The sequence below is a fragment of the Hydra vulgaris genome, chromosome 12, assembly GCF_038396675.1.
Source record: "Hydra vulgaris chromosome 12, alternate assembly HydraT2T_AEP".
Taxonomy (NCBI): Eukaryota; Metazoa; Cnidaria; class Hydrozoa; order Anthoathecata; family Hydridae; genus Hydra; species Hydra vulgaris.
Window position 1 is genome coordinate 38,993,572 of NC_088931.1, and position 27,996 is coordinate 39,021,567.

Below are 27,996 nucleotides of genomic sequence, written 5' to 3' on the forward strand. Positions count from 1 at the left end.
TGCCGCATTTTGTAGTCAGTTGATGGTTTCCATGGCAATTCTAACAGGTTTTTTATAGTTTTATCATCAATAGTTGTACCAAAAAAGTTTCCCATGTCATCTGACTTGAACATGTTTGGCTAATTTTATTGATTGCAGAGTCAGGTTGAGGCTCACTTAAAATCTGTTCATTTTCTGAAACAGACATAACTATGTCAAGTGGGATATCATTCCTTTTCTGCCTTTCTCTATTTATGTCTTTGCCTTGTAGTTCTGATTTCACATGTTCAACATGTTTAATAACAATACTAATACTAATTTTCGGTGGTGGTGCTAATGCAGTTTTAACTTCATTCTTTTAGTATCCTTAATAGTAGCAGTAAAACAAGCTGAAGGTATTTCAACAAACTTTTTTTTCTTTGATGCTATAAAGAATAAATAAAACTACTCTGCAGCCGAAAAGGATTAGTTCTCTTCATTGCATTTCAAAAAAATAATAATAACTATGGCAACAATTTATAACTTTTTTTTTTTAAAATTGTAAACTGATATTAAATTAATATTACCAAATTATTTGAAAGTTCTGATTTTGAGAGTAATTTTTTTTTACTATTTAGTTTATGTGTCATTTAAGTCAAAAACATCTAGTCAAAAACTTTACTTAATCATTCAATATACTCAATTTAACAGGTTTGTATAAGGTAAATTATTTTTTCAAAATTATAAAAAACAATAAGATTAACTAAGATAATTGTAGATATAATTATTTAAAAGAGTTAAAGAACAAGACAGAAAAAAGCTGAAAAACATTAAAAAAAAAAAAAAGTCTGTTGCAAAACCAAAAACCTTAATGAATGTTTCTACATTTCGGCTATCCCTAACATCATTTTATTATGTCACTGAATATATTTGAAGCAAGCATTACTAATATCAAATTAATAATAAAATATTAAATTGCACCATTAATAAAAAACTAAATGAAAAGTAAAATAATGAAAAGAAAATGTGTTTTAATGTTTTATTTGCAAAAATAAAAAACATGGTGAGTAATTAAATAAAAAAGTTTAAAATTTGGAAATTCTCATAAAATTCTTTTTGCTTTTAACCTTTTAACACGTTCGCTGCCGAAATTTAAATTATGCTTTATTTCTTTGCCAAGCCATAAAGTTTGCAATGATTAATTTTTGCCAAGGCTTTCATTCTCGTTGCCAAGGCTAGAATATCAAAATTTCAATAAATAAAATATTTTTAATCGAAAATAATTCTATAGTATTTTTTATTCTGAATATAACTGACAAAAAATAAGCACAATGAGTATACTCGTAGTTGGCAGCGAACGTGGTTATGTACTATTTAAAAGTGATTCAATTAAGTTGTGCCTCGCAAATTTTAAAACTGACTACTGAGATAACAATATATTACGTCACTTTATAGTTACACTAGTTAAATTAGGTAATATAGAATTAAAAATTATTGAGTAATTTATATAAGTATAAGAGTATGACAGAAAAAGAGTACAATTCAAATAAAAATTATATAAAAAAGAATTGTGGTGTTGCTGAAAAATTGCCCCCCCTCCCATGTTTTTTCGTCTGCATCTGCCCCTGGTGTGTGTGTCTATATATATATATATATATACACACACATGTATATATATATATATACACACTCACGTATATCTATTTATTTATTTGTATATATATATATATATATATTATTTATATTTTTTTACATGAAAAATTTGTTAAAATTTTTTTTTTTTTTTACAAATAAATAGCAATTAGTTTTCTCGTTTCTTTCCTGTGCATTCATAAAAACATTAAAGTTTAGCAAAGACATTTGAAAAACAAATTTTTAAATTGTCAATGTTTCTAGCGCAAATAATAAAGTATTTTCTTAATATAATTGACTTAATACTGACTGAAAAAAGTGGCGAAAAAATTGTATATTAAAAAATCTTTTTATTTTCGTTATATTCTTATCTACTTTTTTCTTCGACTTGTATCAATTTTGGAAAATAACAAGCGCCCTAAAAATAAAAAAACAAAAAGAGTAAAATATTTTTTTGACAACAGTTTTCTTTTTTTATTATTAAATTCATTTTACCTTATTTTATTTTGACTTTCTATTTCGTATAGTCTTCAGTTCTTTTCTTCAAGTATTGCTGTTTTATTCTCTAGTTACTTATAGCTTTATTTTATGAACGCCTTGTATGTACACACCTAAATTTATTTTAAAAAAATTACTTTAGGTGTGTACATACAAGGCATGTGACCTCCAGGGATAGCTTGATATATATATGTATGTATGTGTGTGTGTGTGTGTATATATATATATATATATATATATATATATATATATATATATATATATATATATATATATATATATATATATATATATATATATATATATATAAAATTTAAGTTCAGATAAAACTCAATTTTTTTTAGCCGATCATTATCGCAATAATTTATATCTTCCTATATTTATGAATGGTAATTTACTCGATGAGTCATCCACTCTTCATCTTCTAGGATTAACTCTTCCTTCGGATCTTTCTTGGAAATCATATATCAAATCCGTTGCAAAATTAGCATCTGCTAAGGTTGCATCTCATTATCGAGCTTGAGACTTTCTTACTTCGGATTCTATTTTCTATCTCTATAAATCTCAAATCCAGCCTTGTATGGAATATTGTTGCCATATCTGGGGCGGATCTTCTAATGATGCCCTTTCTTTTTAAGACAAGGTGCAAAAATGCATTGTAAACATAGTTGGACCTGCTTTTGTAGCCAACCTCCAACCATTATCACATCGTCGTAATGTTGCTTCTCTTTCTCTTTCCTACAAATAATATAATAGGCACTGCTCTAAAAAGCTAGTGTCTCTTGTGCCATTTACTAAAATTCATTCTTGTGTTACTCGTCATTTAATTAAGTTTCATCCTTTTTCTGTGACTGTTCCAAAGTGCTCCAAAAACTCTTATTTGTATAGTTTTTTTCCTCGAACATCAGTTCTTTGGAATTTGCTTCCTTCATCTTGCTTTCCTAATTCATATAATATGCAATCCGTTAAGTAATCTCTTCCAGTAACTTCCAACTCTAATTAGTGGTTGCTTGCAGCCTTGTTGGAAGCAAAGATGTTTAAAATATATATATATATATATATATATATATATATATATATATATATATATATATATATATATATATATGTATATATATATATATATATATATATATATATATATATATATATATATATATATATATATATATATATATATATATATATATATATATATAAAACAATTGAGAAATAAGACTAATTTTTTCCACTTATTATTAAAAAACTTTTTTTTTCAAAAAATAAAGTTACAATACATGTTTTGACTATTTATAGTCATCTTCAGTTGAGTTAAAAAAAGCTTATTTAGTTTTATATACAAGTATTATAAGGTAATAAAATAAAAATAAATTTTTTTATTTTTTATTAATTGGCTCAAAATAGACAATAGAAAAAAATCATACAATAACTAAGTTATTAAGTTGTTTAACAAAAGGTTAACGACTAATAAAATGGTAACTTTTATGTGGAAAGTGATATTTTATAATGGTTTAACTATTTGTTCATATCAGGATATTTCCATTCAATGAACAAACTTTCCTTAATCTTAAGCTCAAATTTATTGGAGACAGAATCCAATATTGAGAAACAGTTATTATTGTAATTATTAAAACAATTATTGTTAACATGGAGATGTTTGTATATGTGTGAGTTTTTGTCTCTCCTGTAGTGTTCAATCATTCGTGTTTTAATGTGGCAAGAAGTTTGCCTATATAACAGGAATTACATCCTGTGCATACAGATTTATAAACAACAGATGGTTTGAACTCTACAGGAAGAGCATACTTTGGTGAAAACATATTAGAAATTTTAAAGTAGGTAAAAATTAAATTAAAGTATATAGGTTTACAATGTTTTTTAATGATAGAGTTTTAACTCTTTTTTGTTTAATCAGATATATATATATATATATATATATATATATATATATATATATATATATATATATATATATATATATATATATATATATATTATCATTTGCTTTTCATTACATTTTTCTAGAATTAAAATTCCTTCTTAATGTGTTTTTACATTGCATAAAAAAACGCCTTTGATAATTGAAAATCTAATGATTTATGGTAATGCAGTTATATCCTTATTCCTTATATTTATCCTTAATTTTATATAAAATTCAATAATGTACGAGTCATACATGTGTGTGTTATTGAATTTTATGGCATTGTCAAACATTAACCAAGTTTCCAAGTTAACCAATTTTCCATTGGATTAATGGTGGTGCCAGTAATGCCAGTTCTTATTAGCTATAAAATAAAAAATATTTGTATAGCCAATTTACTAAAAAAATATATTATGCATTAAAGCATAATAAAAAAATTTCTTGGTTTTAATTTAAGAAACAAAATGTTATCTGTTTAAATCAGGGATGCCGAGTCCCTAAATGGAGTCCGGATTTTAAAGTCACAAAAAGATTACTTCATCCTAGTTTTTGGTACCCGAGAGTTCTAAAAATATAAATAAGTTTATGGATTTCTATTAGGAAAAAAATTTAGACTTTTAGGTTAGAGAAACAATCATTTTTTGAACCCGGAGTCCTTTGGTATAATGTCGACAAGGACTCCAGGACTCTGGGCTTTAAAACAATAAGTTTCAAGTCATTAAATCTCATGAATTTTTTTCTTATAGCAGATCATAAGTCAACAAACATGTTTAGAGCTTCTGGACACTACAGACTTGGAAAAAGTAGAGTTTTAAAGCCAAAGTCCTTTTGGGACTCCGCATTCCTGGTTTAAATATAAAAAATTTAAAAAAATTAAATTACCTTGGTATTATTATGGTTAAAGGGGATTGAAGATCTTTCAACTTCAAAAACAAAAGAAATAATGTCTCAGTACCATGCTCATAAAGTCAATTGTTTTCCTGGCCAATATCTTACAACTTATAATCATGATTATTCCCCTAAATTGAAAAAGTTGTCTCCAGTCCTTGCTGCAGACTTAATGTTGCGAGAGAAAAAAAAGTTATCAGATAAAGGTATTCTTGTTGTTTTTTGTTTTTTTTAATTTGTAAAATCAGTAATACTTCTATTTCTCAAATCACTTTTGTTCTTTGCTATAAAGAAAATTAAATTTGTTATTTTAACAATGTATTATTAACAATGCATTTTTCTAATTGCAATTACTACATTATGTTCTTACAGGGTGTTGTAAGTGCTCTTTCAGACTGTCTTCTAATATGAACTATTAGTATTTTTCTCACATATTTCTTACTACATAAAACTATTTCTTTTTTTTGCTATAAGTAAAGTGTCTCTCACATGTCTTGCAAGAGGTGTCGTTTATGGAGTACTGACATCTGCAAGGGTTTTTGTACATACATTAACTTAGGGTTTTGGCAGGAACAATATAGCAAGTTTATAAAATGGTTGTGTAAACATAGTACTGTATTACACTGCTACTTAAGTTTCAAAACATTTCATTTAGTTAAAATTTAGATCTTATAAAAAAAGTATAAATACAGGTTAGGATCATTAGTTGTTATATTTTTAAAGTTTTTTTAAATGAAAAATTATTTTAATTTCATATAATTTTGAATTTAATATAAATAGCAAACACGTTTAAAAGTATTATAGGTATTATTGGTATGTATTATGGGTATTACTAGGTTGCTTCAATGTAATAATAAATGTGAAAAAAACCAAGTAGGGGAGATTAAGGCACCATGACACACTTTTGGTTTTTGCTTTGTAATAATTTTTTTGATGCATCTTTATTTTAGGTGAATGGTTTAATTTGTAGAATAAATTTATACCTACAAAATTAAATTTATAAATTACCAAAATGTAACAAGTTAAACTTGTGAGACTATTTAAAGTAAAATTAGAAATTTGTTTCAATGTACCTCACCCATGATACCCATTGATACCCGCTATGAGCATCATTAAAAAGTAAGTAGAAAGTGTAAAGCGTAAAGAAATGGCAGATTTTTACTTGGAAGACAAACAAATGAATAATTATAACCCGAATAATGCATCCAATGTCCAAATAACACTACAGAAGACCAGATAATATATTGTTTAAAATGTCATTCTTTAGGGCCATTAAATATGGCTTTGTATCAAAATTGGATCTCCTTGTATTTTATTTACACAAATCTTTTAAAAATTAAAAGAAAATATTTTTAAAAAAATGATTTTTAGAATTGTTTATAACACAGTGGAGTACTATTCTACAGTTTTAGGGCCCCCCACAATTGTATCAACTTACATACACTTGCTAATAGAAAATAATCACTTTATTTTTAGTATCAACTTGTTTTTTCAATGATTTTGTTTAATGAAGTAAAGAGCCCATTGATTATAGTTTACAAAATAATATTACTTATCGATAGACACATTGATTAAGATACCTTAAAACTTATGAATTTTAAAAACTAATAAATTACTTTTTCATTAAAAAAAAACACAAACTTTGAACCCTTGCAGGCCTAATAATGTTGAATACTATAATTTTTTTTTACAAAACATAGCTCTAGTAGTAACTGTTTCGCCATATGAAAGTGGTCGTCACAACTCTAAAGATGCTTCTACAATCATGATGTTTCATGGTGCCCTATCTATCATAGTACCCCCTCTCCCTTATATATTTTACATCTGTTTGTTGCAATGATAAAATGATGCTTGTTCTCAAAAGAGTTATTCTTTAGAAAAAGTATCTATGTCAAACTATATCAGCAAAGACTTTATAATTGCCCTTAGTTTTTGCTTAGGAGTGCTAAATGTTAGATGTATAAACTCTATTAGTTTTCGTTGAATTTTGATGATTAAATTTATCTTTTCTGATTCCATTTATGAAAGTTAAAGTAGTTTTTCTGTCAAAAACAAGGTTGTAATTTTTTTTATAAATCAGGCTCCTATTTGCAAAAAACAATGTGCTATGCTGTTTGACGTGAAAAAAAGTTAAAATTTTATTTTAAATTGGCTAATGTATACTTAAGAAAAATATGAGTTATATCAGCCTGAGCATGTTTAATTAGTTTTCAAAAGTAATTAAACGTGATCAGGCTGATTTAATTCAAATTTATATTATAGTTCATACTTTTTTACCTGTAAAAAATCTTAATTTGATTTTAAAATAATTTTGTATAACATTTTTTAAATGGTAGAAAAGTTTTAACATTGAATTATTTCAATGTTAAAAGATTGTGTCAGCTTATTCTATTAAATTATATCAAAGTCTTTAAAGAACATTTATAATCATTTATAAAATTAAATGCTAAACATTCCCAACATGTGATATCATTCTTTTTCAAAAATTGTCTTAAATTTTTTAGGAGTTGCCCCAGAACATTACAATTTAATTATTTTAACTATTTTTTTTAACATTCCAGTCAATTTTGTGAAGTTCATTTGGATTGTATTCCTTTATATTCATTCTTAGTTTTTAATATTTATTGAATGTATTTTTGAATAGTCATTAAAATATAAGTTTTTTTCATATTAGATAATAAATTGTCTTCTATAAAGAATTCAGCAAAGAGAAATGAATTGTAAGTAGATGATAAAATTTCAATATTTAGTGTTTATGGTGTGAAAATTTGACTGTTATGTAAGTTATTCTGTAATGTAAACTTGTTATTCATATTCTGTCATATTTAAGTTTGTGATTGTGCAATGTAATCTCATTATTTTAATATGTTAATTTGTCATTTTATTATGTTAGTTTGTCACCTTATCAATTCGCAAGATTTTATTAGAAAATTATATTTAAAGTTTTATCTAAATACATAACAAAAACTGTTTTGTTAAATATTTCTTAATTATATAAATATCAATCTAATTCTTAAAAAAAAATTTTTTTTTTTTTTGTAGCCTATATTCAACTGAAGAGAAACATAATAAATCTTTGGAAACAGCAGATGTTAGTTTTTTTCCATTTATATTGTTTTTAATTAGTTTCGTTTACAATTAATTATCATTTTTAAAGAATTTACAACATTTGTTTAGCAACCTTATGTGTCTGAAAATTATGATGATGATTTCATTGAGTACTATCGTCGGGTACGATTTTAGTATTTTGTTCTGAATTTAGTAAGAATTAATATATACATGTTTCCATGAAAAAACTTTAAAAAAAATTAAGCATGCTAAGATGTTTACTAATGTTAATAAAATTAAATAAAGAAAAGGTAAAAAGTTTTGGAAATAAAAAGTTAAATACTAATGGTATATAGTAAGTTAATATAAAACTGTGGATATATTATTATAGAAAATAATAAATATATTAAGTTTCATGGTTTAATAAATATATATATTTTTTTGCCTAGATTTGCTTTATAGCAGTCAGCAATAGTTAGTTTTACACAGAGTTGTTAGTCCTTGGCCTTGCCTTAAGGCTAAAAATTAAGGCCTTGGCCTAGAAATTTTTGGCCTTGACCTTGATTGTTTTGACCTCGGCCTTCATGAAAAAATATAAAAAATTAAAGAATTAATAGTTTTCATTCTTTATTTTACCTTGGCCTTGTAACATGTGGCCTTGGCCTTTCTACTTTTGGCCTTGTTAACAACTCTGGTTTTACACATTGACTTCAAGTCATGGTGTAAAACTAAGCATCCGTTTACTTAAAAAATTTACCCTAAAGCTGTATAACTATATCCCAGTAATGCATAAACTAGAATGCAACCAAAACATATGTGCTTCTGATTTAATTAAAAATCTGAATCAGTTTAGTTTCTAAAATTATTTTAGAGTTTATTTTAACGTCAAAATACACAACTCTAAAAATTAATTTTTACGGAATATCAACTAATTGGAAAATAAGTGGTCAAAAATTCTTGTAGCTACTTATGAACTACTTGTAGCTACTTATGAACTACTTGTAGCTACTTATGAACTACTTGTAACTACTTATAAACATAATATTGACTTTTTGATTGACAATTATGATTATGTATTTAAATTTAAATTATTAAATGATTCTCTTGTGCAGTTTTTAAATTCGCTTAAACTTCTTAAATAAGATATAGTCATTTTCGAATGGAATGATAGTGAAAATACCACTAATAAATGAAAATTTAATTTCAATTTGGTAGGTGAACTTTGTATTTTCATATTTGAATCTTTTTACAGATTTGTTAAAACAAATATATTAAGATAAGTTACGAGGTAGTTTGGAAGTTGCAACAATTATATCAGGATAAGTTAATACAAAAGCGAATACCAAATTAGTTGTTTTTTGGTTCATTGTGATAAAGGAATATTGTAAAACGTTTATTGAATTTGGGAAATCGGCATGATTTTTCAGCCGTACGGAAACAGAATTGTTGACCTTAAAAAAACATACTTCCTTATTGATTTTGTTGAATTCTGCGCATAACCTTGGTCTATTTTTACAAAATGTGGTTTTATTGTCACAGCACTTACTACTTACAGTTGTGTTAATAATTGGCCTTAACGTAAAGCAAAAATTGATGTGTTTGGTCTTGAAAATGTTTGCGTAGGCCTTGGGCTTGAAACTCTTAATCTTGGACTTGACCTTAAAACTCTTGGCCTTCGCTTTGTAATTTTTAGCCTTGGTCTTGGCCTTGCTAACAACTCTGTATGGAAACATCCGGTTTTGATCATGTATTTGGTTTTTTGTAACGACCTGTTTTTGCCTTTGGTATTGGGTATAGTTATATACGTTTTTTTTAAGTTTTTTGCGACGTAAAAATTATATTAGGTATAATATTAAATTCAAAATTATCAAAAATATGATATTAAACTTAAAATTAATTATCAAAAATAATTGTCAGTGTTTTTCAAAAGGAGAGTCAATCTTTGAAAAGAATAATCTATATTAAGTTACTTTGACCTTAGTCACTAGTTTACCTTAACTTGTAATACGTTTTAGTTAGTTATTAGGTTCGTTTGTTGCATATTTTAGGGAGAAAGTTGATATAATATATAGCAGAATATAATACTAAAAATATTCTTGATTCTAATCTTGTTGGTTAAATGTTTAGTTAAACGCTTTGATAGAAAGACAGTAAGATGACGCAGTTTTACAGTGTATTCAGCAGTTTTGTTCTCAAACATGGTGAGGTTTTGATTAAGCTTCAATATTTTGTTGTTTTAACTGTTTAATTTTCTAGCTTTATTGAGTTGCATCTTTTAGCAGTTTTTTTATTTTTATCAAAATAACTTAATGTTTTAGCATAGAATCCTGTTTTTTATTCTTTGAGTCTTATTTTTTAATCTTAAAATTTATTCTTTAATTTAGATTTTAGAAGATCGCTATTACAGTTATCATCCTTTCTTATTACATAAAATCAATAAAGAAAGAGAAAATGCATCGATTAACTTAAGTGAACATTGTAAGGATGAAGACAAAAATCCAGATAGTAAAGTGAATTTGACCACGGAAGAAAGATCACAAGAAGTAGTTGATCAGAAAAATACCACTGTTTCAAACAGAAGTGACAGTTCTTCATCAAAACAATCTTTATTTAAAAAAAAGACTAAAGACTCTGTTTGCAGTTGCTCCTCGTACGATAGTCGTTACTCGCTTAATTATGATCCTTCGCTTTATTCTGACTCGGCATAATTATATGCCGAGTTTTTCTTTCCCATTAAAAAAAATAATTTAACATTATTTTGAAAAAACAAAATTTTATTTATTTAATTTTATTTAATATTCTTTTTGTATAAATATCTTAAATTCTTTATTACAAATTTATAGCAATTTTATTTAATTTTTAAAATAAAAGTTGTTTATTCAAATGAATTCTCGGGGGGTGGGGGGGGGGAATAATAACTAAACAATTAAAAAAAAAAAGCCTACAAAATTCATACTTTATTGTATATTGCTAAATTGCAACGGTTCTATAGTTACGATACCATAGTAAAATGCGGTTCATTGGAAATATTCTGGAAAATAAAACTTAATTAAAAAGTTAACAATAAAGTCTTCATTGTTAATTTACGTAAAGTATTTACCAAATCAGAGCATATTAGTCATCAACGCTGAGATCCGAAAAACAGCCTAATAAATATCTAACAAAGCAGGTAACAAAGTAGGTATGGTGAATGTTTTAAAAAGTTGCAAAAAGTTAATTGCAACAACTTTTTAAAACACCTTCGTGCTTTAAATCAATGTTTTCGGTTTAATTAAAATATTATACAATCCTGGTTTTATTTTTTAATTTTTTTTTACATTTGTTGTTTATCTTAATACTTTATATTTACTATAAATATATACGCGGAGACTCAAGATCGTTATCTAAACCTAATACCGACTAAATTTATTTAAAACTTCTCCCAAATGGGAATAGATGTTTTGATTTATAAAAACATTCTAATTTTAGAAGTTCATTTTATCAAGAGTGTAAACTTGGTATTTATTGAAGATAATATGTTTATAACTAGTAATTAGCAGTTAATTTATTAGAAATTATTAGGATATGAATTAATGCTTGGAATGTTTCAGAGAAACAATTTTAATTTTTATATATTTCGTTTTATTTACATAAAGTTTGGTATTTATTCTTAGCCTAAGAAAAGTATACCTCAAGGAATTTTTTCCATATGGTACATCATAATTTTTTTTAACTTTATGAAACTAAAAATAGAACCATAATATTGTTATTTTTATTATCGAGGTTTGATGCAACAAATATAAACGTCGCGGCGTTGGTTTATCTTGCGCCTTCACACTTAGCAAAATTATTAACATAAGAACTGGAGTGTTACCATAAAATAGGATCTGTTCTTTATCTCCTTAAAAGGAATAAAGAACAGATTGGCTTTTTTTTATTATTCATTTTTGCTCTTATATATTCAAGTAAAAATAAAAAATAATCGTAATACATAGATCAAATATAAGAACACGGATTCTCGTAGAGGGCCTAGTGGTCCTGTCGTCGAAAACCGTTTACAATATTTAAAAATCCTCAAGAACCGTTGACAGTATTTAAAAATCGTTTACAAAACATATTGATTATCAAAAAACAAAAAAAGCTTAAAAATATACAAGTATGTTATCTAGCGAGATAATTTTATTTAGTTTACTTTTATAAGTTGCGTAACTCGAAACTATTTTGTTCCGCAGAAAAGCGCCACGAAATGAAATAAAGAATCTTCCAAAATTTGTATGTGAATAAGGTTTGTAAATCAAATTATCATTTCTTAAGTTATATATAGTTTTCTTTTTGATCAAATATAAATTATGGAATGATATCGGAGTAATACTTACTTTACATTTAAACATAAAACAAAGAACATTAAATACATTTTGTTGGTATAAATTAAGAACATTCATTTCAGTTCAGAGAGGGTTTGCATGAGTATAACGATCTTTAAAATTAATTACACGTGCAAGATTCTACTGATGCCGATAGAGGGGTTCAACTTACTTTTTTTAGCACTACCCCAAGCAATATTTGCATAGTTAATATAGCAATGGATAAATGAGTAATAAAATTAATTAAATTATGTTTTTTAACAAAGTTTCTTGTCTATTACTCCAATATTTTTTGAGATTTTAGTACATAGAGTTGTTATGTGATTTCCCCATGTAAGGTTTTTGTCAATTAGAATTCTAAGGAAAGGAATTACACTTGCTCTCTCTATCTGTATTTTATCAATAAATATTGAAGGCAAATCCCTTGGTAGCAGACTCTTTTTTGATTTTAGATAAAAGAGTCTATTTTGTTTTCTCAATGTTAATTGAAAGTTTGTTAGATTTAAAACAGTTCGAGATTTTTACTAATTCAGTGTTCATATCTTGAAAAAGAGCACTAATGCTTTATTCGACAAAAAAAGATTAGTGTCAGCAGCATACATTACTGCCGTTGATTTAGTGGCTTTAAATAAATCACACCGTTGTCGTTGATTTAGTGGCTTTAAATGCTTCACACGAGTGAAAGGCTAATTCGTTGTAATCGTTAAGAAGATCAAAATGAACTTCGATTAAAAACACAAATGGGTTATCGGTTTCACGGATACAAGACATATTTGAAAACATTCCTGTTTTTGCATGGGATTGGTTGTAAACGTCTCCGTCTACTACGCATTAAGTTTGGAATTGCTCCTCATAGACATGGCAATACTGGAAGACAACCCAAAAATACTTGTACAAAAGTAGATGCCATAGCAGTTGTTCAATTTATAATGAATTATGCTGAAAATAATGCACTAATAAATTTCTACCCGGAAAAACTCGAGGAATAAGATTTCATCGGATGATGCTTCTTCCGTCATGGGAGACAAAAAAAAGCATACATGAAAAATATAAATCCGCATGTGAATTGTCTGGAATGCATTCGCTGCAAATTATAGCTTTCTCGAAGATTTGGAGAATGACCTTGCCTTTTATTGTTATTCAACGTCCGTGCTCGGACTTATGCAGTGTGTGTCAGAATAATACTACAAAAATGTCTGAAATGGTTAAGCTAGAAGTAGAAGTCAAACAAGAGCGTATTACTGAGATGTTAAAACATCTAAAGTTAGTTGAGAAAGAGCGTTCCGTTTATCATGATTGTATTAAACTGGCGGAAAAAAATGAAATTTCACACATTTCTTTTGACTATGCACAGCAAATCTTTCTACCAAACTTACCTGATCAACCTGGACCTATCAATTTCTTAACTCCGTTTAAAGTTGGGATTTTTGGTATTGCAAATGAATCGGCCTGTGTTCAGCACAATTATGTGATACCGGAAAACATGTTAACCGGAAAAGGGTGCAAGTTGTATTTTAAGTATGATTCATCACTACCTTGCTGAACATAAATGTTCCACCAAAGATACCCTGTATTGCCATGCTGACAACTGCGTAGGGCAAAATAAAAACAACATTGTAATGCAGTATTTCTCTTGGAGAGTAGCTGTTGGATTAAAACAAAAAATAACTATTATGTTTTTGCCTGTTGGTCACATGAAATTCTCTCCAGATGCAGGATTTGGAATTCTGAAATCCAAGTTTCGGCGAAGTGAAGCAGTTTCGGTCAAAGAGTTTACTGCATGCATCGAAGCTAGTACTCCAATTTTAAAATTGAATTAATCAGTCATCGTCTGTGACGAGAATGATTCAATTTTGTTCCAACATATGATTGGCAAGAACAGCTTTCACTTAATTTTAAAACGATTCCTAATATTAAGCAATGGCACTCTTTCACATTTCAATTTGATAAACCTGGAGTGATTACTTGTAAGATTGATTCGGACAGTGCGTAGGTAGAATTCCAAATATCGCAACATCAACTCATCTCAAAAATTACCACGCCACAAATATTACAACCTAAACTTCTCTCACCAGAAAGACAATGGTATCTCTACGATAACATCCGAATTTTTGTCCCAGAATTATATTATTCGGATTATATCAAAAGTTATTGTTAACTTTGATAACTTTAGGCAAGTTTTTATTTTATGATTTCCTGTAATTTCATTTAAAATTTGCCATGTGCGCTTTGAATTATGCTTGAATTTATCTAGCAAGTTTGCGTAGTATTTTTTTTTTTTAAGTTTTTTCTTTGACTCTCGAATTGCTTTATATAAATTTTATAAATTAACTTACTTTTTTCTGATTTTTATTTCAAATATCTAATATAAAGTTTTTTTTATTCTGATATAATATAATATAATATTTTTTTATTCTAATATAAAGTTTAATTTTAGTAGATTTCCTGAGAGCTTCTGTAATCCAAGGTGATTTGATAAATTTATTTGTTAAAGTTATTTTTTTCCTAGGAAAGTTTGCACCATATTTTCAAAGAAAGTTTTATAAAATGAGTTAAAACATAAATTTACGTTAAAGGAAGTATTAATATGGTTCCAGTGAAGCAACGATAACACAGGTCAGCAAAAAAAAATTTTTTTTCTGGTGCCGAGCAAACAATTTGTTTTTTGTATAGCATTTCTCATTTTGATTTCAAATATGCAACTCTTTTTTTACCATCAGGTCAAGTTGTAAAGATATTTAGGTTCAAATCTTAAGTATTTATGGTAAAGTCCCTAATATTGTCGAAAAAAAAGTTATTCAAAAGTATGTCAACCTGGGTCTCAAAAGAAGCGTATTTTCATAGAGATTTTCAAAATGTTATTCATTTGTAATAAAAATAAGTATTTTGTGTATTTTTGGTGAATATCATTCTGTTGACTTTTTTTTAAGAGTCTGTAGCATTTTTTCACATAATTTTTTTGTCAATAAATTTTAAGGAAAAATTATTAATGTTTTCTAAAATCTCTATGAAGATACGCTTCTTTTGAGACCCAGGTTGACATACTTTTGAATAACTTTTTATTCGACAATATTAGGGACTTTACCCTAAATACTTAAGATTTGAACCTAAATATCTTTAGAACTTGACCTGATGGTAAAAAAAGAGTTACATATTTGAAATCAAAATGAGAAATGCTATACAAAAAACAAATTGTTTGCTCGGCACCAAAAAAAATTTTTTTTTTTGTTGACCTGTGTAATTATTCTTTGAACGACGTAACATTTGCTGCATTAAAACAGCGTTTAAAGAAAACTTGCTTTAGTTTCAACATTTATTGAGAAAAAAATTGGAAAATGATCTTAGATGTCATTTTAAATTACACCTTTTTTAAGAGATCCATTAAATATATCTGTCGTTATTATGTTATCTATTAATGAAGCTGATGTTATCAATGGAATTGCACCATTTTCAAATATATCGTTGTAATATTTTTTAATTCCGGAATTTGCGTAATACTCAAACGGATTTAAGTTAATGTCACCTATTATGTAGTCTAATACTTTTCATTAGTACTTTTCTTTATTATTTTTATATTGATAAATGAATTAAAATTGTTAATGTCCCAAGCTGGTGGTCGGTAGCAACAACTTAAAAGTATATTTTTGGGGTTTTTAGCTAAAATTTCAATTGTTAGTACCACTTTGTCGGCATCAGAAAAACTCATGTCAGGCCTATTAATAAACCTCATTCTTTCGTTTACGTAAAATAAAACTCCATCTCCGCGCTTATTAGTATGACGTGCAAAGTGTTTGATTTTAAAACCTGGAAGATAGAAATTTGAATTAGAATTAACATCGTCAGAGCTACAGCAGGTTTCTGTAATGCAAATTACGCTAAAAATATTGAACATTTCCTCAATATTATTGCAAAAAGTTTCAAACTTATTTTTTAAACTTCTTATGTTATAATGTATAACATCAAAGTGGTCTCGCCCAAGAAATTCTTTTATTTCGTTGTTATAAAAATAAAAACAATAAAGCATCTGCTTTATTAAAATAGTTTGAATCAGGATAATGAGATAATAAAAACTATACTCTTTCAGATTTTTCGGTACGCAATAAAGCAAGGGATATTTCCCGATCAACTTAAGATAACTAAAGTAACACCTATATTTAAAGGAGGAGAAATACTAAAATACAAAAAATACTAAATATATACTAAAATATATATATACTAAATATATACTAAATATATACTAGAAATACTAAAAGAAACCAATTTTGTTGATTATGCAATTATCGTTTTTTTGTTTTTTTTTTGTTTTTAAATTTTTAACAGAAAATACCTTAGAAACCTTGTGTATGGTTATAGTCGATGTGTATTATCCTTGTTGGTCTCATGTAAAGGTGACGCATTCCAAGTTTCAATAGTTACAATAACAATGAAAACACTAAAGAAATTTATATTTAGTGAATGATTCAGACTCTCTTGAATTCCAACAATGACAAAAAACAAAAATCAAAAGTGAAAAAGGTGCTAGAGACTAGATTAGAGATTAGAAGGCATAGAAATGATGATTAGAGATTAGAGGGCATAAAAATGATGATTAGATATTAGAGGGCATAGAAATGATGATCAGAGATTAGAGGGCATAGAAATAATGATCAGAGATTAGAGGGCATAGAAATGATGATCAGAGATTAGAGGGCATAGAAATGATGATACCAAGTTTGGAGATAATTCAGCAAGATGTTGCAAAACTTTACGTTCTAAATAAAACTTTAAAATTATAGTGAGACACTAGTAAATATTTTTCTTTACAAATTAATATACTTTGTCATGCGCCTCTTCAAAAGTCTTTAAGAATTTTTTTAATTTGGCTAAAGCAGGAAAAAACATTGCATCCGATGGTCACGTTTTCTGGCTAAATTAAAAATAAATTGCTAAAAAGGCATAAAAATGACTAGATGAAGTTATTTTTTAAAATTTATCAATATCTGATCATTATTATGATTTTTTCGACCAAATATAAAGTTTTCCTAAAATTTAGCACAATGATAGTCTTTTTTCATTTTAAAATATTTTTAAAAATATTGTTTATAATTTTTCTTATTTAACTATATTTTGTCTTTTCCTCATTCACAACAACGAGAAGCTCCTCTTCGAGAAAATCATTAAAAAAAAAATTATTTTTTAATCTCCGCTTTTTTATATTGAAAAATAAATAAAATCAACTCTAATACTGCAGACATAAATGATGGAGCACTTTTTAAAAAGCAAAAGTTTAAATATGGTAAAGTCGTTAATCTCGTTCAAGAGTGAAATCAAAAAATGAAAATTTTTAAGTAGATAAATAATTATCTTTAAATGAATTTTATGTCTTTATTTGTTTTTATTTGTTTGTTGTCTTTTTTACCTTTTTTAAATGTTTTTATAAACCTTTATTTATTGTCAACATTTGTTTGTAATTTTATTTTATTAAATGAATAGCAAAATATGTACTTTACAAATCAACAAACATATATTTTACTTAGGGTGCTCTTTCAACAGTAAGCTATGCAGAATCATTTTTGGTTAGACCTAATGCTACAACAAAGGACTCTTTATTTGTTCTTTAAAATGCATCAATGCTAATAACATGTTGCATGTTATTATAAATACTCTAATGTTTAAAACAGCTGTTAATGGAATCAGTCTCTTTGAGTGCTTCTACAAAGAAATCTTACTACTAACAGCATCAGAAGCATCAAAACAAGTTTTAAAGCAGTATTATTATTAGAAGATAATAAAAATAGTTTCAATTGCAATTAACACACAATAACACATAAACACAACAGAGATGGAAGAAAGCAATGTTGGCAGATTGCACTGGATTTCATGATATCAGTAACATGGTAATCCTGGTCTTAACCTGACAGTTCATATACTTTATAGGGAAATTCTCTTTCAATTATAAGGAGTTTCAAATCAGATAAATTTAAAAGGTACAAATCTGATGACAGATTGTATAGAATTTATCAGTAGGAATCCCGCGCAATCGCGGAAAGAATTGGTTGATGCTTTTTATTAGTTTTGATTGTTTTTTATTATTTCTAGGTCATAAGTCGATATACTTAGCCCGCTACATAACTAACTCATGGCCTATTCATGGTTATTGCAAAGCCTGCGGGTTAACCGCACGCTAAATTGTAAGTTACATTGCTTGCCACACAACTACTAAAATGCCCGCGGGCTACCTGTCCCTTACATAGCCCGCTATGTAACCTGCTGCCAAACTTCTACAATGCTCGCTGAATACCCGGCCACTACGTAACTCTACAGACAGATAACCTTTATGACCGATAACCTTTATGACCGACAGATAACCTTTATAAATGTATAATTTTAGCAACTGAATTACATTTCTATGAATACTCCTAGTAAGTAAAATAATTAATTTCTTACTCACTAATAAAACTCAAGGTTGTCAAAACCCTTTAAAAAAATTTAATTTGTATTTTTTTATTAGAAAAATTATATTGTTATATTGCAATATTGACTAGCATGACGTAGAGTGCAGGCGGTGAGATCTGTTGCAAGGACACGCCCCTGACGAGTGGCGTTAGTGCAGGTCTCGGGCTCTCCGAAACGTCATTGGTGATCGCAGTGCATTCCTGAGGAGGGGGATCACCATTATCCACTACTTAATTCTGATTGGTTACCATGGCACTAACATTTTTTTTACCTCTTACACCCACGTATTATAGCGCTTTGTGAGCTTTATATTATGAATTTGTTACATTAACGACATTTATATACTTTTATCTCACACAGGTGATTATCAGTTTTCAGTTTGTTATCTAGAGTTTAGACCATATATAGTAGCACATTTACTAGCCTATTTTTTCTTTTTATATTGCTCGTACTTATATTTTTTATCATTTTACTTTATATTTTCTTATCTACTTATTTTATTGTTTTTGTATGGTGCGATAATTTTAGCCATGGTTGCCTTTAATGAACCAGCGGATCGATATTGACTTGTTTACTCATTGACCATTGTTTTATCATTTGTTTAGTATGACTAGAGCGTGAGTTATTGTTCACCTAATCCCTGAGTCCTAAAATTTTCTTCCTCCTACAAAATAGTCTTTACATTAATTTATGATTCTCACCCAATGACATCATCTACAATCTACTACTATTTTCACATCTCCCAGATCTACGTGACTGGACGGCTCCGTTGGTCACTTTTTGCGACCATTGTGTCGCATAAACAAACAAATTTATTCTTTGTGGCTGGTGAGCCCCGACTTCTTCCAATGTACACTACAACGACAAAACAGACATTAGGCTATCCCGCTGGATGTGGTTACGGCGCTCAATAACCTAATGGCTACGCTAACACTCACGCACACGTTCATTCGGAAGCTCCACAATGCACGTCGGATCAGCGCTCGCTGACTATGTCCTCGGATCTAAAATCTCACTCCATAGCACATCATTCCACACCAGCACGGGGCAGTAGCTCTTTTGACTAAGAGCGATGGCTTGTGGCCTACGTTGACTAATGTGTGCATTCGATCAATTGAAATCCATTCTGTAGGTCTTACGTCTGGCTCTGATGTGCTAGCCCATAAGCACAAGGAGTGAGTGTGTTTAGCTTTCTATTCACCCGATTTGAAAGTGAACGAAAACATAACGACACCATACGAGACGACCAAACGGTACATACTAATGCACTACACCATCACACCTGTAGACATCAACAGTCTCTAAAATCAGTATATCAAATATTTGTTCTTTGCTACATATGTTCAACACTCAGAGTGACTAGAGCGTTAGTTGTTCCTCCCCATACCCCCTTATCGTTTATTCTTCGTTTTTCTACTTCACCAAAGTCTTGCCACACATTTTATATTTTCTTATGATTTTTATTTTTTATTCAATGACACCACCTACAATCTGTTTTTATTTTCACATCTCCCAGGTCTACGTAACTGGACGGCTCCGTTGGTCACTTTTTGCGACCATTGTGTCGCATAAACAAAAAAATTTAAAAAATTGTACAGTAAACAAAAACATGCCTGCAGAATATTATTTGGAGCTGATAAATTTGTACCATGCGAGCCTCTTCTGCGTATACTGGGCGCATTAAATATCTATAAAATAAACTTACACCAAGTTTTAATGTTCATGTAAAAAACAAAAATGGGACTATCTCCTAAAATATTTCAGTCCTATTTTAAAAAAGTAGTGCATAAATACCCGACAAAATTTTCAAATAATAACTACATTGTCCCTAAATATAATCGAAAACAAATTACATATTCAATTGAATATCGTGAACCCTATTAGTGGAAAAAGTTTCCTAATATTGCAAATACGAAAAAAGTTAGTATATATCAGTTTAAAAATGAATCAAAACAGGTGTTATTACTTATGGATTTTAACATATCCGATTTTAAATGCCTCTTACTCTTATAAAAACATAACTAGTACTAGTTGTACTAGTTATGTTTTTATAAGAGTAAGATAATATTTTGATTCCAATATAGGCAATATGTTTATTCCATGTAATATTTTCGTCAATGAGAACACCAAGAAATTTTGTGACTCTTTCGCGACTAACTTCTGTGTTTTCAATAACAAGTTTTGGAAAAGAAATAGGAATTTTTTTTTTTTAAAGGGTGGAATAATGAGAACTTTGATTTACTTGAATTAATAGAAAGTTTATTTGCATTGAACCATAGTGAAATTTTATCTAACTTGTTGTTCATTTGTACAAAGAGTTGAGGTATATCTTTCCCTGAAATAAAAAAGTTACTGTCGTCAGCAAACATTATTGTTGATATATTTGTCGCTCTCCAGAGATCATTCACGTATATTAGGAAAAGTAGAGGCCCAAGAATAGATCCTTGGGGCACTCCACAAGAAATTAAAGATGAATTTGTTAGTTTTTTATTTTCGTTATATATGGACTGTGTACGTTTACTCAGGTAATCTGCTATCCACCTGCAGGGTACGTCTCTTATGCCGTACATCATAAGCTTTTTTATCATTATTTTATGATCCACTGTGTCAAAGGCCTTGGAGAGGTCAATAAACACGCCTAAAGTAAATTCTCCGTTTACAAATGAGTTTTTTATTTCACTAATTAAGTGAAGTACTGCATGTTCAGTTGAAGTGCTTTTCTGAAATCCAAACTGTTTTGAATAGAATAAGTCATTATTTTTAAAAATGCATATAACCTATTGAACATAATTCGCTCAAAAATCTTAGAAAAAATGGAAAGTATAGATATTGGTCTATAGTTTCCAATATCCGTTTTATCGCCTGATTTATATATAGGTTTAACTTTTGCTGATTTAAGTATATCAGGAAAGATACCCTCATTCAGAGAACGTTTACAAATTTTAAATAAAGGCACTTTTAACTTATTAAAACAGTCAATGACAATGTTGCTGTGTATACCATCAATTCCAGATGACTTATTACGTTTCAAGCTTTTAAAAGCTGTTTCGTATTCTTTAAAGGTTACATTCTCATTTTTAAATTGATTTTTATTGCACTGAAGGTATTCCTTAAATGATTTATTTACATTTGGAATTTTTGCCGCAAGTTTAGGTCCTATATTCACAAAAAAATTGTTCAATTCATTTGCTATATTGTTTTCATTGTCAATAGTTTTATTTTTAATATGTAAGATTTTCGGAAAAGATTCATTGATTTTCGGTTTTCCAATTATTTCATTTAGTACTTGCAAAGTTTTCCTAGAACTTAGTTGACACTTTTCAAGTTGCTTTTTATGATAGTTTGATTTTGCAGTTCGTTTAACTTTCTCAAATAAAGTCCTATAGTTTTTATATTCTGCCTTGGTCTTTACGCACTTATTTTTTAGATATCTATTGTACAGTCGATGTTTTCGCTTCGAAGCTTTTTTTAAGCCTTTACTAAACCATGGCGAATTTAAGGTTTTAACTTTAATTTTTACTTCTGTCTCTGGGAAGTGTTTTTCATACAAGTTTGAAAAATTGTGATGGAAGTTATTAAACATGGAATTAGCATCATTGAGTGATTCTAATGGAGACCAGTCTATATTTCCTAGTTCATTTTGAAACGCTAATTGATTGTTTAATGATAGGAGGCGTTTAGTAAACGTGACTTTATTTTGTTTTTGTTTATTTGACGTATTAGCGGATATGAAAATTGGCATGTGATTTGAAATTGGTGTTTTAATTATTCCTTTTTTTAACGAGTTTTCAAATAAAAAGTTAGTTAATATATTGTCTATTAATGTTGCTGAATTTCTTGTTATTCTTTTTGGTTTGTTTATTAAAGGGATCACACCATATCGAAATAAATCATTGTAAAAGTTTTGACTTTCTATATCATTGTCATAATTTAGGGCGTTAATATTAAAGTCACCTAATACAAACAGTTTTTTTTTTTCTAGAGAAACTTTTTGAATAATATTCTGGAGATGATTTGAGAAATTTTCTGTGGACGCATTTGGCGGTTTGTAACAACAGGTTACTAAAATATTTTTGGTTTTATCATTAACTATTTCAATCGAAACAAATTCGCAGTTGCATTCAGATAACTTCAGCCTAGCTAAATTTCAAATTTCTCAATGCATACATTTTTCGTCTTCAGTCGTAGCCTGGCATTTCATATTTGACATCTTGTTAAAGATATGCACACATTCTGTAAATCTTATCCAAGCATGCAAAGTTGAAACGCCATGTATGATATGTTGTCTAAAAAGCCGCATGAATAAAAAAAGGCATTTGCTTTTATTTAACGCTTTTGTTGTAATTACTCAGCTTTACGTGAATAAAAATTTGAGCAAAATTGCTAAATTTTTATTTACGTAAAGTTGAGCAGTTACTCTAATAATGCTGAGGTAAAGCAAAAGCTTTTTTTATTTCCACCCAGCCTAAAGGTTGTTTTTAAACTAATAAGATAGATTGTTTGTTTTGATTGGAGATGCCCCAGTAAACACACTTTAGTTGGTCCAACTGACGGGCCAGTATTGGCTATTGTTGACTAACTGTTGGCATTCCATGCCAACCATTAACCGACTGTATACCACGTGTTTCTGAATCGTTAAAGTTTGCCGTAAGTTTTACAAATGTATTTATAATTTTATGTAAATGTTTAGTTGCGTGTTCTGAGTAGCGTTCGACTATTTCGGTAACTACCAAAACAGTTACTTTTAGTTACCGGTAACTGCGGTAACTTTAGGGTAACTTAAGGTAACTTGAGCATAACTTAAGGTAACTTGAGCGTAACTTAAGGTAACTTAACTACTTATCAAATAATTGGGTAACTTTTTTAAAATTTAAAAAAGTAAGCTAAAAAAATTTTACAACTATTATTGATAAAACTGTGAGAAGAATTTACATTACCAATAACACTCGCGCAGATTTCATTTGTCGTTGCATACAAATATTTAAAAACTTTTTCAGTGACAAAAAAGGAGAAAAAGGTCAAAAATAAGTCCCTCGCCAGAAAGATATATATATATATATATATATGTATATATATATATATATATATATATATATATATATATATATATATATATATATATATATATATATATATATATATATATATATATATATATATATATATATATATATAAATTATGTTAGTGTATTCTACAAACAAAGTGCTCAATGTTCTTAAAGAACAGAGCAATGATAAATTAGTAAAAACACTTATCTAATTTTTGTTTTCTTCAGCACTATGTTTTACCATCAGCAGGTTTATTAGAAGAGGTTCATCCTGATGAACCTACTGATGGTGAAACACAGTGTTAAAGAAAACAAAAATTAGATAAGTGTTTTTACTAACTTATATATGCATATATATACATATACATATATATACATATATATATATATATATATATATATATATATATATATATATATATATATATATATATATATATATATATGTATATATATATATATATATATATATATATATATATATATATATATATATATATATATATATATATATATATATATATATATATATATACAATTTCAGTTAGTTTAGTTTCCGAAATTTCATGCAAACAAGTTTTAAACATGTTGTACCAATTAAGCGTTAAACGCCGAGTTTAGTTTAAAGTAATTCAATTATTTCATTTCATTATTTTATTTAAACCTCGTTTTTATATTTTTCTTTGGACATAAATCTTTTAAAAACTAGCTCAGATTCTTTGAAAAATCTTTTTTTACTAAAGTATTAACTATTCGATGTGAGATTTATTTAACAGGTAAAAATATAAAAATGATCATCTTCATTGGTGCCATGCTGCAAAAGAAAATTGTCTTTCCAATAATATTCGGAAAAGTCAAATCACGGTCAAAAACGTCTTTTTTTTCCGTCTAGTTTCCATATTTTGAAACAAAACATGGAAAAACCCTAACCCTGACCAAAACTTCTGTTCCATTTTTGTTTGTTTTTGTGCCACAAAATTCTCCCCCAGCGCATACTTTAATTATGAATAATAAATAACAAATGTTTATTTAACAATAATATAAAAACTAAACAATTAATGTTTTATAACATCATAAAGAAAAAAATGTTGTAACAAACAATGAACAAATCTAATAACAAATGAGTAACTAAAGTGGGTGAATAAAAACATGTTATAATTTTTTGTTGTTCAATAACTAAACTTTCCTGTTTTTCACACTAAATATAGTTTCAAAGATTAATTTGTTGCATAAAACATAAGAAAATTTTTGAAACTTCAAGAATATATATTCTCTGCTAAAAAAGGTGGTCACTAAGTCAAATCGTAAAAAGAGCTTAATAAAGCCATTTCTTCTTCATCTTCTTCAATATAGCTTTCATCGCATAAGTAATTTTGTTTATCTTCCTTGTCTAATAAAGATGAATTAATGAAAAAAAAAGCTAACTTTTCCACATTTTCATTTAATAGTCTGTTTCTTCTCTTTTCATGAATGAAATTATTTGTGCTCCAAACTTTTTCACTAGAAGCAGAAGATGTCGGAACTGTGAATAACCTGATTGCAATTTTAGATAAATTTGGAAATTTGCTTTTTCGAACAACTGCCCAGTATTGAAAATCTGACATTTTAAAAACTTCTTCTCTGATACTGTCTGACATAAAAACAAATTGTGTTAAATATTTATTCAACTTAAAAATAGCTAAACTGATTTCTTCTTCTGAATCATAAAATGTTGTAAAATATTTTTTTAATTGTTTCTAAGTGTCTAATTTATCTGAACCAATCATGTCATCACTAGCATATATTGGTGATAAAACAAAAGCCAATCCCATAGATTCTGTATAGAGAAAGGCCCACCTTTCATATAACAACTTGACAATTATTCCTGAATCTAAACCATGTTTTTCAAAATGACAGAGGAGTCTTTTAAAATCATTGTAAAAGTTTGCTAAATCATAACTATCACTTTCAAATTTTCCAATTATATTACTTGGAAATTCAAGTATGGTTGATAGTAGGGCATGGAAACCGGTAATGAGAAACCGGTTTTTACCGGTAATTTTTATTCCCAAAAATTACTGTTACCGGTTTTTTCTCAATCTATTACCGCGGTTTTAAAAATGGTATTTTGTTAATTAAATAATTTGGTATTTTGCTTTCATTTTAATTTGGCAACTCCTTAAAGACGCAACACAGTGAGAGAAAGCAGTTCTTTGATGAAAAAGCAATAAACACGAAGATGACCTTCGTTGCAGGAAACAATAATTACGAGGTATGGAAGCACTTCTTACACAGCAAGGATCTGCAGCTGGCAAAGTGCAAAACTTGTTGCAAAGAAATCAAGTGCAAAGGCGGATCTACCAGTGGTATGAGATCTCATCTCAAATTAATGCATCATATCGAGGCCGATGCTATGAAACAAGTATCAGCCAAAGTTGAACAAAAAGTTGGAAAAATTGATCACTTCTTCGTGACCCAAAAAGATTCCTTGGCAGTTGTCTTGTCCGAGTTAGTCGCCATTGATGGATTACCAATTCGAGTACTGGCAAAAAGTCAACGTTTAAGAGCGGCATTGGGAGCTCAAGGATACCACTTGCCAAAAGATGCAAAATCGATCAAAGCAATTATTATGAAGCACTGTCTTGAGGTTAAAGACATTTATAAAAAGCAGTTTGAAGAAATGAAGAAAGACAAAATTTGTTTTAGCATTACTCTTGATAAATACACATCATCTCGTAATATCTATTAATATCAATGTTCATGTCAAGAATCGGCATTGGAATTTGGGAATGGTAAGAATTTTTGGCTCAATGCCAGCGGATAAAGCTGTGACCATTGTTAGAGAAAAGCTAAAAGAATTAGGAATTTGTCTGGACTCTGATATTGTGGCAGCTACAACTGATGGAGCTGCTGTAATGAAAAAAATCGGAAAAGCTATTTTACCAACCCATCAATTGTGCTTGGCACATGGCATCCACTTAGCAGTCTGTGATGTTTTATACAAAACAACTCCGGTCCAAGAAGTCATTCCTGATCTCTTCAAAAGATCTATTCAAAAGTATAAGGCATCTAAATAAGATTATTTTTATTAAAAAAATCATCTTAATTACTGACACTTTCAGGTAGTAATTGAAGATGATCAACCCCCTGAAGTCCGTCAAGATCTGAGACACATTATTTCAAAAGTAAGATGTTGTGTACGCCTGTTTCGCAAGTCCCATGTCAAAAACGATGATATTCTTCAAAAGCACGTTCTAGCTGAGTTTAAAAAAGAATTATCACTTATACTTAACTCAAAAACTAGGTGGAACAGTTTGGTGGACATGATGTCTTGATTTGTTAAGCTAAAGAAGCCTATCAAGATGTCCTTGATTGAAATTTCTAATGAAATAAGCTTCTCCGATGGAGAATTTAACACACTTGAAGAATTGATTGCAGCCCTAGAACCAGTAAAAGTGGGAACAGAAGCTTTATGTAGACGAGATGCAACATTGGTTTCAAGTGATCAGATTCTGAAGTTTATTTGCCTTAAATTGAGCATGCAGAATTCAACTTTCAGCAAAGAGTTATTAGAAATGTTAGTTAAAAGAATAAAGGAAAGAAGAAATCCTGATATAATAAATCTATTGATTTATTTAAACGATTCAGAGGCCTCGGACAAGCAAGGGCAAAGTACGGATGTCTTTGACACTCCACAAATGAAACAAAATGCCCTTGCAAATACTGCTGCCAAATTATTCTGTCGTCTGTTTGAGGAGAGCTACGAAGATCAAGATAAATCGGAAGATGAATGTCAAGAAATACCCAATATTGATGAAGGACAATCTTCCTTGGCAGAAAAATTGGAACAGTCTATCAAGGATGCTCTGAAGTGTCCCTCTAGTTTAAAGAAGATGAGAGTGGGCACCAGTTCCAAATCACTGTTGAAGGAAATGGCCGTTTTTGAGCTGACAAAAACTCGCACAAACAACTTGGAAATGCTGTATAATGCATTGATGGGTATACCAGTAACTAGTGTTGAAGCTGAACGTTCTTTCTCAGCCAGTGGTCTTTTTGTTACAAAACTCAGATAATACTCTTGATGCCTTATGCATTTTACGAGCTTATTTTCTGTTGAAAAAAGCTCAGCAATCAGCAGTAATTTCTATATTTAATGCCTAACAACTGTGTTAAATGTTATATCAGTCAATCTATAGAATTTGAATTTATTTAAACTGTTTAAGCTCTTTTTTTGTGATATTTAACT

General features: G+C 28.5%; 2 protein-coding genes across 3 annotated transcripts in view; one reads left to right on the forward strand and one right to left on the reverse strand.

Annotated features, from left to right (window-relative positions):
* LOC100213080 (uncharacterized) overlaps positions 1-10,791 on the forward strand; it is a 31,417-nt gene extending 20,626 nt beyond the window's left edge. Inside the window, exons 4-9 of one of the 2 annotated variants that reach the window (XM_065813168.1) lie at positions 4,914-5,103; positions 7,572-7,617; positions 7,940-7,988; positions 8,075-8,128; positions 10,073-10,146; positions 10,330-10,469. In XM_065813168.1, coding sequence (XP_065669240.1) covers positions 4,914-5,103; positions 7,572-7,617; positions 7,940-7,988; positions 8,075-8,128; positions 10,073-10,099 — 366 coding nt within the window. In that variant the 3' untranslated portion in view covers positions 10,100-10,146; positions 10,330-10,469. Of the gene's footprint in view, positions 1-4,913; positions 5,104-7,571; positions 7,618-7,939; positions 7,989-8,074; positions 8,129-10,072; positions 10,147-10,329 lie in introns of both variants that reach the window. The other variant, XM_065813167.1, reaches the window with a different exon arrangement.
* A 10,615-nt stretch (positions 10,792-21,406) lies between these two features.
* On the reverse strand, positions 21,407-22,465 carry LOC136088102 (uncharacterized). The gene has a single exon (XM_065811764.1). The coding sequence runs from the start codon at positions 22,463-22,465 to the stop codon at positions 21,407-21,409; it is 1,059 nt and encodes a 352-aa protein (XP_065667836.1).
* Between the last annotated feature and the right edge of the window lie 5,531 nt (positions 22,466-27,996).

What these genes read in the sequence shown, in the direction of transcription:
- LOC136088102 (XM_065811764.1), bottom strand. Translation starts at nt 22,465, where the DNA reads ATGCCAATTTTCATATCCGCTAATACGTCAAATAAACAAAAACAAAAT.